This window comes from Solanum dulcamara, chromosome 4, assembly GCF_947179165.1.
Source record: "Solanum dulcamara chromosome 4, daSolDulc1.2, whole genome shotgun sequence".
NCBI classification, from domain to species: domain Eukaryota; kingdom Viridiplantae; phylum Streptophyta; class Magnoliopsida; order Solanales; family Solanaceae; genus Solanum; species Solanum dulcamara.
Window position 1 is genome coordinate 76,894,780 of NC_077240.1, and position 13,892 is coordinate 76,908,671.

At 35.8% G+C, this 13,892-nt stretch overlaps 1 protein-coding gene across 1 annotated transcript; it reads right to left on the bottom strand.

The window, feature by feature from the left end:
• Nucleotides 1–234: 234 nt before the first annotated feature.
• On the bottom strand, nt 235–12,791 carry LOC129887642 (BTB/POZ and MATH domain-containing protein 4-like). Its single transcript, XM_055962813.1, has 4 exons — nt 12,088–12,791; nt 3,345–3,690; nt 2,824–3,097; nt 235–738 (listed from the first exon to the last, which is right to left on the bottom strand). The coding sequence occupies exons 1-4, from the start codon at nt 12,498–12,500 to the stop codon at nt 551–553; spliced, it is 1,221 nt and encodes a 406-aa protein (XP_055818788.1). The 5' UTR covers nt 12,501–12,791; the 3' UTR covers nt 235–550.
• Nucleotides 12,792–13,892: the final 1,101 nt, after the last annotated feature.

The window sequence follows — 13,892 nt, forward strand, 5'->3', positions numbered from 1 at the left end:
AACAGAAGAATAAACTCATTTCCCCCAATATCAGCTGCTCCTGTATTTACTTCAACAGCTTAAATGACAGGTCTGATCTGACTTTCATTGAATGTAAAGAACACAACTAGTAAAAAATTTGAAGTTAAGGAGTCAGTTTAACAGAGTTCCAGAGCAGCGGCTCCTTGCCAGCTTAGGAAATAGGCAATAGCAATTCAGATATTTGGTACTAAACCATAGAAGAGGCAGCAACGATTTTCTACAATGCAGCACTTGTGAAGTAGAAACAAGAGTATCCTCCAACCAGGGGTAGAAGTTACAAAGGCTATAACAACGGCAACATCAAAGGTACCGACTTTCCAGGATCACGTCTTAACCCTAAATAGTCTACTGAAACCCAAACTGGTGTCAGCATAAACGTTAAAAAACTATGGAGCTACTTCCAGGATACTGGTATTACAAACAGACTTGTTCAGTATTTCAGAAAACTATGGTACATTTACCTTTCTGTAACATTTTCAACACATCTTCCAATATACAGAACAATAAAATCGGGGTTCTCTATCTAAAATCAGGTCCGGTGCCTTACCCTCCTGCCATTGGTATCGCCACCATCTGAAAGCTGGGCCCAAACACTTCTAGACTTTCCGCCTCCACTGCTACAATCATCATCACAGCCAGCAACGGTTTTAAGAAGCTCCGACTGAAGAGAAGGGCAGTTTTCTTTAAGGTATTCAAATCCATCTGATTGCATGACAGCTGCGAAAATATGCCAACAAATAGATGAGGGAAACTGCAGTGCAAAGAAAGCACACAAAAAACACACCTACAGGCTGCAGTTTTCAATATATCATAGTCTTTTAACATAGAAAGGTCCCCAAATGAACTTTGACACTAGTTATAGTCGAAGCTCAACTCCCCAAGGAGGCAGCAACTCATCAAACAAATGCTCGAGACATTTGGACATCCAAAGGGATATCCACGTTCTTTTGCAACATTCTATAGCACTATGTCACTTCTTTTTTCTTTGGATCAGTTCTATAACAGTATCTCATTTAGTATCATGACTTGCTCAGTGAGACTTCTCTTAGGAAGATGGAAAGAATATACTATACACCATAGGAGAGTAAAAGAATAGGCCTACCCCCCAACCTAGAGTAGCTAGGTGGGGAAGATATCGCCTAAACCAGTGGAAAAACGTGTTTGCAATTAAAATAAATATGTGATTGGCTTCATCATTTTTAGTTATTCACCAAACTAATACTTCAAGTCCATTTTTAGCAAGAAGTGCCCGCTCCCAAAAGCACTCAATAACAAAACCAGAAAATAATTACATAGATCTCTAATTATTTTAGGTGTCTTGATTCAAGTTTGACATGTCCTAACTTGGTGAATACCAAAACTTCTGATGGGGGAATTAGAGGCTCTTTTGATGCTTTCTGCTTTAAGGGTTTACAGTGGTGAGGCCAAGTACATTTCTTCTTTCAGCTCAGAGAAAAATCTCATTGCTGACTAATGCTCATATGCAGAAAATTCATTCGATTACCCAAAGTAAGAATTTATTTCACTTGAGTGGATTCCCTGATGCACCCATTAACAGCTCTAGAGAAAAGAAAGCTAACAGACAGAACGGAAGCTGGAGTTCAGACTTCTTTTGGTGCTGTGTACAGTGTGGCTTAAGACTTGAGGTGCATGGCTGGGTGTAGTCTTGCTGGTGCAACAAAAGGAGATTAATGGATCCATAGAAGTTCAGTTGATATCACCATCAAGCAAAATTGTGTTCAACGGAATTGAAGTCTGCATCTATAACATCGGTGGCATAGATGTCCATGCCAAATTCATGAGCACAAGTTATAACCATTTCCCATCCCTTCACCAGGGCAGGATAGCAATCCACTTCATCAGCGTAATTGCTAGATACTTTTTTTGCTATGGGCTTGTTACATAGTCCATAGAGGTATTGATCACATATATACCTGGGATGACATGCAGCTTCTTGTGTTTGTAAGAAGAAGGGAGGCAAAAGAAAAGGTAAAGACAAAAGAAATGCATCATAGAAAGAACCCCTTCATACCCAAGTCTAACTCTTCAATAAAATATCTCTAAAGCCACTCTTTTTTCCAGTTCTCTCTAGAGAACCATCAGTGTGAGAGAATCACAAATTATTAAATATAGGAATGAAATGGGTCGAAATGGAGAGATGGACACTGAGGATTCATATAGCCAACCCAACTAGCTAGGAAACAGGCAGAGCTGCTGTTTTTGTTGTTGTTGTTTAGGATACTCTAAAGCAGCTTCAATTTCGAAAACTTCTAAGCAAAATGCTCTTATTCCACCTGGCAGCTGCACTTTTCAATTTTCAGTATTTTTCCATGAGAAGAGAAAAGAAAAAGGAGAGCAATCCCAATAAAAGAAGAAAGACTTATTTTCTTTGCTCAGTTTATGTCCTATCAGACATAAAATATATGGTCAGCCTCAGTAAAGTAGTGTAATGCCTATTAAATAGGTGTCGGAAGAGAGTGAAGGCAAGACACTCAGCAAAGAGACAGACATGGGAAATGGTTAAATATACAGACAAAGATAGATCTGACAGATCCTTTTAACATGCTAAGGGTCCACTTTACTCCACAGCTTTCTGGTCAAGAGAACAAAAAGAAGACAAATAACCCGCCCAAGCAACAAAAAAAAAGGGGTGGGGGAGGGTAATGACAAGGCAAAATGCACAATTTTCATTTATTGCAATCCATGACAAGGAAAATGCACAAGTTCCAGTCAAAGAGTGTTCAGGAAAACTGCCGAAATCACTATAAAATATGGACAAGTTGCAATAATAATCTCTTATACCTGCAAGATTTTCAGCAGCAAACCTAAGGCAAACTGCTTTGAGTTCCGTGGCATGGTAACGGTCAGCTAAAGCAAGAGTTGTGGAAACAGAGTTCACCGAGATATCTTTGCAAAGATGAGATTCGCACACCCGCCTGAGTCTTGTTAAATCATACCGATCGGCTGCTGCTAGCAGTTTCGCTGTCAATGTATCAGTCACAGAAAGAATAGAAGAACTAGTATCTTCTATCTCTTCTTCCACAAGAGAATCTCTATATATGAAGTGCAACATAGCCTGTTTCATGCCACAAGAATAGGTATTTCAAAAAGAAGGGTGAGTGAGAATTTCATGTTTTGTTCTGAAGAAATTTAATCTTTTTCTGCCAAAACACGGAAGTTACTTTGTAAAAACAAATACAGCAAGAAAGATGGAGAAATGCCACTATCTGAAGTAATCATCCGTCTTCTTCGACAGCACAAGAAAACCCAATTTAAAATAAAATGATTAACAAAGTAAAAAGAAAAAAGACATCGATGCTCACTTTAAAGACCCTGGGTTCCATATCTGCGACAACAATCTCCTGCTTTTCACCCATCAGTTCATCAAACAATTCAGTGCGAAATACAGGAGAACGGGCAGTTAATACCAGTTTATGGGCATGAAATTTTTCACCAGCCACACTGAAAACAACATCAGAGCCTTCCATATTCTCTAATAGCATTCCAAAGTGTGATCCCATATCAGAATCTGGAACCTGAATTGGCTGTAAGCTCGAACAATCAATTATGGATCGAACAACTCCCACAGTGCAATTGATTTTCAAACAGTCATCCTTGAGATAATCTGAAGTCTCAAGTAAAGCTCGTCTAAAGAAACGTTTGTATCCCCTGCATAGTACATACATAAAGATAAACAATATAGCAAATTTTGTCTTAAGTTGTAACAGAAAATATATGGCTTAAAGTAAAAGGGAAAAAACAAAGCTCGATTAGGCCTAGACACTAATTCTAGTTTGTATTTTCTTTCTTTTCACGTTCATGCCAAAGAACAGAATTTCAAGAAAGGCAGAAACCTAATAATAGAGCATGTGTCAATCAAGGAAATGCATCACTGTCAGCAAGTACCTAATATTTCACCTAAATACGTCGAATTGGTTAGATGCCTCCCATGATGATCACTGCCAACATTTTTTTTTTGAAACTGGAAATGTTGTACTCCTCAGCATTAAGGTGTGCTGGAGACCTCCAAACAGGTAGTAACAAGCTAAAACAAGAAAGTAATACAGTAATCCTAAAAGATCTACCACCTGTTCAGCATCTTCTATAAAATGTTCTTTCCACCAAAAGTAGAAAGTTATAATGCAACTCCCTTTGATTTTCTGAATCCTGTCTTCAAAGCTTCTTCCATTCTTCTCCCTCCAAACCGTGTGGGATTATCCTCCACCACTTCTTTTGTGTCTGGCATCCCCTCTCCTAATCCAGGAACTTAACAAGTCTGTTGTGTGCTCTGGCATTGACCATTTGGTCTCTGTTAAACTGAGGAACAGAATCCAAAGCTGAGATGTGACTTTGCAAAGGAGAAACAAATGGTTATTTGTCTCTCAAGCCTCACTGCACTGCATGTATCTGGACACAATTGGCAATCCCTTTTTCTGGAGAATCTCTCGAGTGAGGCAAGCTTTCCTGAATACTAACCAAACAAAGCACTTCACTTTAGTAGGAGCCATACTTGCTTCCATGGAACTATTTTGTTCTAAAGCACCCAAAGACCTCTTTCCTATAAATTCTACCAACAGAGAACTTGCCGTCCTTATCATGTTTCCATCTAATGGTGCCATCCTCTGTAGTGGTGCCCTTGAATCCATCAATCATCTGCAATAGCTCCACAAGCCTGCCTATTTCCCAGTCATTAAGATGACTCCTATAAAAGATGTTCCATCCCTGAGGAGATCAACTATCAGCCACTATAACCTAAAGGTTAGTGCATACATTGGCTAGATCAGGGAAAGCTTGCATTAAAACTTCTTGTCCAATACATGAGTCCTTCTAGAAAAGTATTTTATTACCGGCACCCACCTCATAACAAGTATTCTTTGCTAGTTTAGGCCAAAGATTCCTGATATATCTCCATACTGATGTTCCATAGGCGGTAGATACTGCATTGGTACACCATTGCTTTGTCTGCCCACACTTATTCAAGATTACCTCCTTCCATACAGCCTGTTCATTTCCATTGAATCTCCATAACCATTTTATGAGCAAGCAATCATTCTGATTTAATATACAGAGGATAGTTAAGTGTTGTGCACCTTGATGATTAAAGTTTAAGCACATACAACCTATCTACCTCTCCTTCATTTCTTCTTGTATCAAATCTCCAAGCGACTATTATATTACATTATACAAATGGATTTGTAATATTTCTCAATTTATGTAGACAGTGCTCAACAAGGAGCATAAATTGTGGCATGCATAGGCCAATTTTGGTAACAGAAAAGACCATTGAGACATATCAAAACAGTCAAACTTGAACAAATCCTTTTCCCAAATTACTTTTAAAAACAACTAACATTGAGATGTGTTTTAAAAAGTAAGACATTAGGCCATACAGATATCAATAATTTATTTTAGATGCAAAGTTTTTAAGCTCAAAAAAAAATTATTTTAGATTTTTAAAAGTCTTTATTTTTTCAATTTTGTGTCCCGTCAAACACCATCACATAAATGAAGCAGAAAAAATACTATTGAACATACTAAAATATGTACCGTCAACCGCCCCCCCCCCCCCCCCCCCACACACACACAAACTTTAATCACCCACTCCTATAAAACCCTATTTTTATCAAAGATTCAACCCAAAAATTAGCTCATGAAGTGAGAATTGTGCAAGACCATATAAGGAGACATCCAATTTCCTCAACTAATGAGAGACATTCTAACAACTCCCTACACTCCAAGACCTAGAGATTTGGAGTGTGAACAAACGGAGGCCCAAATTTGTTAAACTAAGATTGGAATTGGTCTAGCTCTGATACAGTATTACAAAAATGGACCTTTGGCCTAACTCAAGCACAAAAGCTAATGAAATTAGGATTACCCATGACTATCATCAATAAAATCATATTACCTTATGTCCTTAAAAGGAAAGAAGGATTTGCCCAAACTGAATAAGGCCCTTCTCGATTTTGATTGTTATGTTTCTTACAATTTCTATGTTTAGAATTCTCGGATTTTATAATTGTGGTTGAAATTTTCTCTATCAAAGAAGAATGTATTAATAATAGTTTGATACTATTGAAGAGTGCAAACAAACATTATCTAGTAAATTGCCTTAACTTTGCAAGGCCAAAGACGATATAAACTAAGAATACAATTGCTTTAAAAGTTACATTTTAAACTTAAAGTTTCTATGATTTGATAAGAGATATTAGACATTGAGGGAGTGTTCGGAAGGAAAGAAAATGTTTTACATGGAAAATATTTTCCAAGAAAGCATTTTCTAGGAATATAAGTTCTTATTTGGTATACAAATAAAAAATATAATCCTAAAAGCATTTGTATATATAAAGATAAAATTATGAGGCTGGGTTAGGGGTAGGGGGTAGGGATTTGGGGGGGGGGGATCCATGCGAGTTGTTTTTCCTACTATTATTATGAAAGTCATTTTCCTTATTTTCAAGGAGCTCGCTTTCCTAAAGAAATTATTTTCCAAAAGTTTTACCAACTGAACACGAAAAAATACCATACCGAACACACCCTGTTATGCAGTAAAGATGAAAATTAGTAAGTACATAAAGAATTTATTTATTGCATGCAATCAGTCAATAAAAAAAATATGATTTCCTTCTAAGCGGCAACACAAATGCATCAAAGGAACATTCTTTAGTAATTTCTTTAGACTGTATTGATTATTCTTCCATCAAATGTATGGATAATATTTTATTCCTATTTACTCAATTTTTCTTAAAAACTTATATCTATGTTTTTAAGCATTCTCTGCAGACATTATTGGCATTTTAGTGAAAGTTGAAACTTTCATTTGAGAAGGGTAAAGGAAAGAAAAGAAAAAGTATTAATGAAGGAAAGGTAAGTTGAAATTGGTTAACTTGTTGCTAGTTATCACAAATATTCATTAGTCGGAACCAAAGGCGCTTAATTTAATAAATATAATGTCTAATTGTAAAATTCAGGTATGATATATAACCTTACGTGAGAACTAACAGAAAAAATGATGAAATTCTATATATAAAAAATGATCTATGAAACACTTGGTGTTTCCATGGTTGAGGTATAAGAGTAAAAGGGGGGATTCAATTGAACCATCTTCGTAGATAATTTATACAATATATGCAAATACGGTAAAAATAATTGTATATATATATAAGTTGTCAAATCCCCTTGGCATACAATATTTTTTTGAATCCCCATTAATGAATTATGACTGCCACTAATCTATGCAATGTTACGATTACAACATACCAAGGTGCTATATCACGAACTTTTGTATTTATAGTAATTTTTTAAACTTAATCTTTCAATTGTCTTTTAAATATTGCGAAGGAAATATCATAAAATCTAAGTTACTGATTTCAAAAAAAGAATCATAAAATATACTTATAAATCTCATATTTGAAAAAAACAATAGCTCCCAAAAATGGTATATGAATTGATTTTCGAATTAAAGGAATAATTACTAAATCATAATTATTGATATTTAAGATTTAATTGAAACACAAACATAATAGTGTGAAGGTGCAAAACAAAGTAATAACTTTTAATGCCGAAATATACTGACAAAAGAGGTTGGGGATGTGAAGAGGTAAATGAATTAACAATTTACTGATGTTTCTGTAGATATTATCTACTCTGTCCGTTCAGTTTTACTTGTCCACTTTGAGCTTTGCACTTCCCTTAAAAGACAATGATTAATATGAGCATTTTACCGCAATATCCATACTAATTAATGTTTAGTCTTAGATCATGAGAAATGATTTGGGATATAAGTAATTAAAGTTAAGGGTAAGACATGAAAAAATATGTTTATCAGTTGATATGCTAAAAGTGACAAGTAAAAGTGAAAATATATTTTTAGTATAGTTGAGAAGTAAACGTGTTGTTCGCGGATGACATAGTCCTGATTGACGAGACTCACAACGGAGTTAACGACAAGCTGGAGGGCTGGAGACAGACGTTGGAGTCTAAAGGATTTAAATTGAGTAGGACCAAGACAGAATACTTGGAGTGCAGTTTCAGTGGCCTGCCGCGTGAGGCTGACGGGGAAGTGAGGCTTGGTACCCAGGCCATTCAAAAGAAAAGAAGCTTCAAGTATCTTGGGTCTATTATACAGGAAGATGGGGATATCGACGACGATGTTTCACACCGTATCGGTGCAGGGTGGATGAAATGGAGGCTCGCCTCCGGAGTGCTGTGTGACAAGAAAGTGCCACCAAAACTCAAAGGCAAGTTCTACAAAGTGGTGGTTAGACCGACTCTATTGTACGGGGTGGAGTGTTGGTCAATCAAGAAACTTCATGTTCAGAAGATGAAAGTCGCGGAAATGCGAATGCTGCAGTGGATGTGTGGGCACACTAGGATGGATAGAATTAGGAATGAAGATATCCGAGACAAGGTGGGAGTGGCATCGGTGGAGGACAAGATGCGGAAAGCGAGACTGAGATGGCTTGGACATGTGAAAAGGAGAGACACAGATGCTCCAGTGCGGAGGTGCGAGAGGTTGGCTATGGACGGTTTCAGGAGGGGCAAAGGGAGGCCGAAGAAGTATTGGGAAGAGGTGATTAGACATGATATGGCACAGTTGCAGTTCACCGAGGACATGACCTTAGATAGGAGGCTATGGAGGACTCAGACTAAGATAGTGGGCTAGGTGGCCTATCTTTTCTCCATAGTAGTCGTAGTCGCGCTCATTTGTTTATTAACATATGATTTTTGCATGGGATTACTGCTTATATTAGTTGGCCCAGTATACTTTGGGTATCCTATTTTATCTATAGTAGTTAATGCTCCTTTATCCCCGATTTTTTCTAACCTGACTTTATCGCTCTCATTATTCATATTTTTATATTGTTTGCTATATGCCTGGCTCTACTGACCTATTTCTTGTTTTTCTTGTTTCTCCTCCCTTGTTCTTCTCTCTTAAGCCGGGGGTCTTTCGGAAACAGCCGCCCTACCTTTTAAGGTGGGGGTTAGGTTTGCGTACACTCTACCCTCCCCAGACCCCACATGGTGGGACTATACTGGGTTTGTTGTTGTTGTTGTTGTTGAGAAATAAACGTGAACGAAAGGAGTAAAAAAATTGAGATGTTTAATGACATAGAAGGTTATGATGTTACTCTTTACGGGTATAAAATAGTTACTTGGTTGCAATGTTACAACATACATAGAATTAATATTACAAGGCTATATTACTTTTTCATTTTATTTTTACCAAAAAAAAAGTAATGCTATTTTTTATTATTTCAGCAAATTATATTTTTAAAATACTATACTTGTTTTGGTACAAAAGAAAAAACAAATTTTATCGCAAACTGGTAGTAAGTAAGAACGAAAATTTCACATTGTCTTTCAAAATTGATACAATATATTCAGGAGGTGGAGTTGAAAAATTTGAAAAATGTTTAATTGCAGAGAAAATCCATGCAGTTGAAAAGGTTGATGCAATTGAAGTTAAAGATAAGGAGATAAATGTGAAGATAAGAAACAAAAAGATTGAAATTCTTTTTAAACGATAGTGAAGACCCAATCTAATTATCATTAGGAATGAAGATCGAGTTGGATGATGTTTAATTGCAAACAAAAATACATGCAGTTGAAAAGTTGGTGCCAACGAAAATTAAGGCTGAAGTCATAAACATTACGATAAAAATTAAGAAGATTGAAATGTTTTTCAAAGACAATGACTCAATATAATTATCACTGGAATGGAATAAATGAACACACAACAATAATATTGTATATAAGAAAGTATTAGGTAAAATATACTTCATCACCATTTATCATAAAATTAACTAAGTAAAATCAATCACATATATTCAATTAAATTTTGATTGTCCATCTTCGTAGGTTCATAAGTTTAGATAATATCCAACCATATAATAAGATGATCCATTGATCCATCACATAAACTTAAACGTTGTTCTTTTATATATAATTATTTATCCAAATCTTCATAGTAATAATGTTATTTATACAAAAATACTTATTACATAACTCAGCAAACACGTGCAACACACTTGCCAAGAAACTAGTTTAATTAACTCTTCGAACATCCCTTACTTACGAGTTGGCTTATTTTTGCTTATTTATTTATTGACAATGGATGGAGTAACCCAAGACCTCTATAAATAAATCTGGATGCCCTTTACAAACAGTGTGGGGGATGTATACCTCTCAGCATCCCCCACAACCCATTTTGGAGTTCAAACATGGACTTGATCTGGACTTACGAGAGTGAACGGGTTTACCGTGTTAATGTGCAAACCATCTCATGTAAAAACTTAAGCAGGTTACTTATAATGAAACTCGCACGAGATGATGTAAACTCATTTAACCAAATGATTCAATGATATATGATTCTGAATGTAGTCTTCAGATTTCATTCTAATCAGTCAGCAAATTAGAATAAAACCAACTTATTATGTTGGATATTGTTAAATGCATATTTTATAAGTAAGAGACACATAGGGAATACTAGAACACAGTATGCATCTCATTGTCATTGATAAATGTAGTATTACCACTGTTTTTTCCTCACTCTGCTCCTTTCTCTTCTTTTTTTTGATGGAGTAGAAGATTTCATTGTGGGAATCAAGAAGATGCAAAAGGATAGTATGACGATATTACAATTGAGATGACAAAAAAAAAAGTATACTAGCTCCTTAACAATGCAAGCTATGCTAAAACCAGGGAGCTAATAAACTCCAAAAAAGAAACTCAGCGATATCTTCAGAGGATACTCTGCTCCTTTCTCTCTAGTCCTTGTTTTCACACTTTTTCTTGTCAAAGTGTTTTTCATCCTTAAGTCAGTCACGTATAAATTGGAAATAACAAATAATGATGCACCTCAATTAAATATATGAACCAACCACATTCATATTGCTTCAACATTAAGAAATGGTTGTATTCCAAGTATATAACTAAGCGGAACTTGTTATATTCTTATAGGAAGAAAATATAAGTTTCAAAACATAGTACAGTTTTTTTTATGACCATGAAATCTGTCCAGAGCCAACTCTTAGGACCAACTGCATCATTCAAAACTCAAGGATAATGGGTCCGCCCCTCTACCGTTCTCCACTTAAATAACTGGCTTAATTCGCTTGTCATAGGGGTTGATCCGGTGACCTAAGTCACAAGTCCCTTAACCTTTGCCGACTGAGTTAAGCCCTGGGGACCAAATCATAACAAAGTTTCATTAGACTTACAGCTCTTCCCTTTCCAACCCCGTAATGTCTTCTTATCAGAACTAAATATGCATGAGTGCTTGAAATCTACCAATCACCCACATTTCTGCTAGACATATGGAGTAAGCTCATACTGTTACTTATCAAGATAATTGCAATATCCTTTCAGAAAGAAAGAAAAAAAGACCAACTAGTCTTCTCAGCTTCACTGACAACAGAAATTCTGCAGACCCATTTAGCTGTCCACCATGAAATTACAGAAATGCATCTAAACACTCTTAACACAAATTGTCATACTTAACAAAATCCCAATTGAACTTTGCCTAATCGAGCTAAAAGCATAGCTAGTTCTGAATCCAACTATAAAAAGGAGTGTTGCAGTAGGTAAACAGCCAACATTAAATCATCTAACAATCGTTAACACTCCTAATACAGAATCCTGAATAAAGTGGATGGAAACATTACTATACCGTCCCCAACGAATTTCTCTCGCAACTTTACATACGGCAGAGAAGTTTGATCATTTTGGGGCGATGGTGGAGGAATAGAGGCACACTTGATTTACAACAACAACAACATACCCATAGCAACCCCACAAGTGGAGTCTAAACAACATACTTGATTTAATTGAACAAAACTCTAATCAACACAATTGGATACTTCCCAGAATGCTCATAAATAACAGCTACAACAGCACATCTTTCACATAAACCAATACAATGAAACAACAATAAAGCATGAAATTCACTGCAAATTAAAGCTAAATTACATAAGCTAAAAAGTATCCAGAAAAATCTTAACTATACCATTGCCCAAGGATCGGCATCAAACTAAAACTAAATTAACAGGAGTTAAAGGAAATTACCACATGCTGCCGCGGTATTTCAATGTATACGGACCACTTTCAAGTGACCGATCAAAATGACTATGAACCTTGTGTTTCCCTTTACCACTCTGATCCACCAACGTCAATTCAAACAAAGCCCTAACATCCGTTCCTTCACTCGCTAACGCAATAAAAAGTGACACATACGTCGAATTATCCTCGGGGTTTTTCCCATCAGGATAGAAATAAATAGCCCATTGATGACCACCAACGGTGAAATTATCACTCGCGATGTGTTTCCCAACTCCCATTCCTTTAGCCAATGAATACCCCTGAATCACGAACCGGTGTGAACCGTTTACCGTTTCCGTCACCGACCGGGAACTCGTCGCCCGGGTTAACGGACTCGTGCTCATGTCGGAGACGTGGGTGATAATCGGCGGCTCCGACATTGTGAATTATGGAATTTTTTGGGGGTTTGTTAGGGTTTGGAAAAGGGGAAATTCATGGAGGAAGGGGACTTAGAGGGAATTAATTGGGAAGTTTGGGGTAAGAAATGGGAAGATTGAGAAGAAAATTTTGTTTAGGGTTTTGTGATTTTGTTCGTAAAGATTGAAAAGATAAATGTATTGGTCGGAGGTGTTCGAATTAATTGGGTGGTGTTAGTACGGTCAAGCCAGGATTTGAAGACAAAGGGCACCGCTAAAGACAGATGCATATTAATTGACATTGACACGATATTATCAATATTGTTTTATTTGAACATTTTATCTAACACTCATAAAATTGATGTTCTAATCAATAAATATGAATTAAATTATATAATTAACGGGCTCATTTTGTGGATTGGCGATTTGAACACACTTTCTATAGGTTAAGTTGCTTGTTCAAAACTTGCCACCTATATATTTTATGCATCTTTTTACTTGTCAGCTAAAAACGAAAATGATATGCAACAAAGCTTCGAACTTAGATCACACAATAGAAGCTCGTGAGCCTAAGCTATCCGCTGCCAATTGATCCAATCCAACAGATATATTTAAAAGTCCTTTTAAAATATATGATAGTTCTTCAAGGTATTTACACATATATAACGAGTTTTTCTCAAAGTTAACGGGTGAAAGTGCACCCCAATCCACAACGTAAGTCTGCCTCTGTTCGACATATCTTTAATTGTTTGTTTGGATGGTTGTTATGTATTGTGTTGTTTGTTTAAGTATAATGTTTGTTTTGATTGTTAATTAAATTTCATTGTATTGTATTGCTAAATTCATAGTTATTTAAGGATAAAAAATCTTATTTTGTGTAAAGATTAACTTAATGTGACTGCATAATTACGTTATTGTGACTTTACTTATCATTTAATAGGTTTATTCTTCAAAATTATTATTGTAGGAGAGGGTACTTCTCCATTTGTTTCATGGATTTTTTCAAGTGGTAAATGTCCTAGAGATATTAATAGTTCGGTTAAATATTTATTTGCACATGATATGTATGATAATTTGTGTAAAATTGTTATAGTTAAATTATTTAGTGAGGTAAAGATATATGATAATTAATCACGATTAAGTGTTGAATGTTACAAAATAATATATGTCTATGTTATCCTTCACCACAATTTGTTTCCACTATATTTTATCTACTATCATAATTTGTTTTCACTATTATGTGTTTCCACCACATTTTGTTTCTTCTTTTAGGCTTATAAATAGTCATTCTCGCAAGCATGGATGTACATAAAAAGAGAAAAAAATAATAAGATTACTTGTTTGCTCTCTCTTCCCTCTTCTTAATTTGGTTTGTCATTTTATTTATTTCACGTTATCAGCACAAAGCCTTTTATA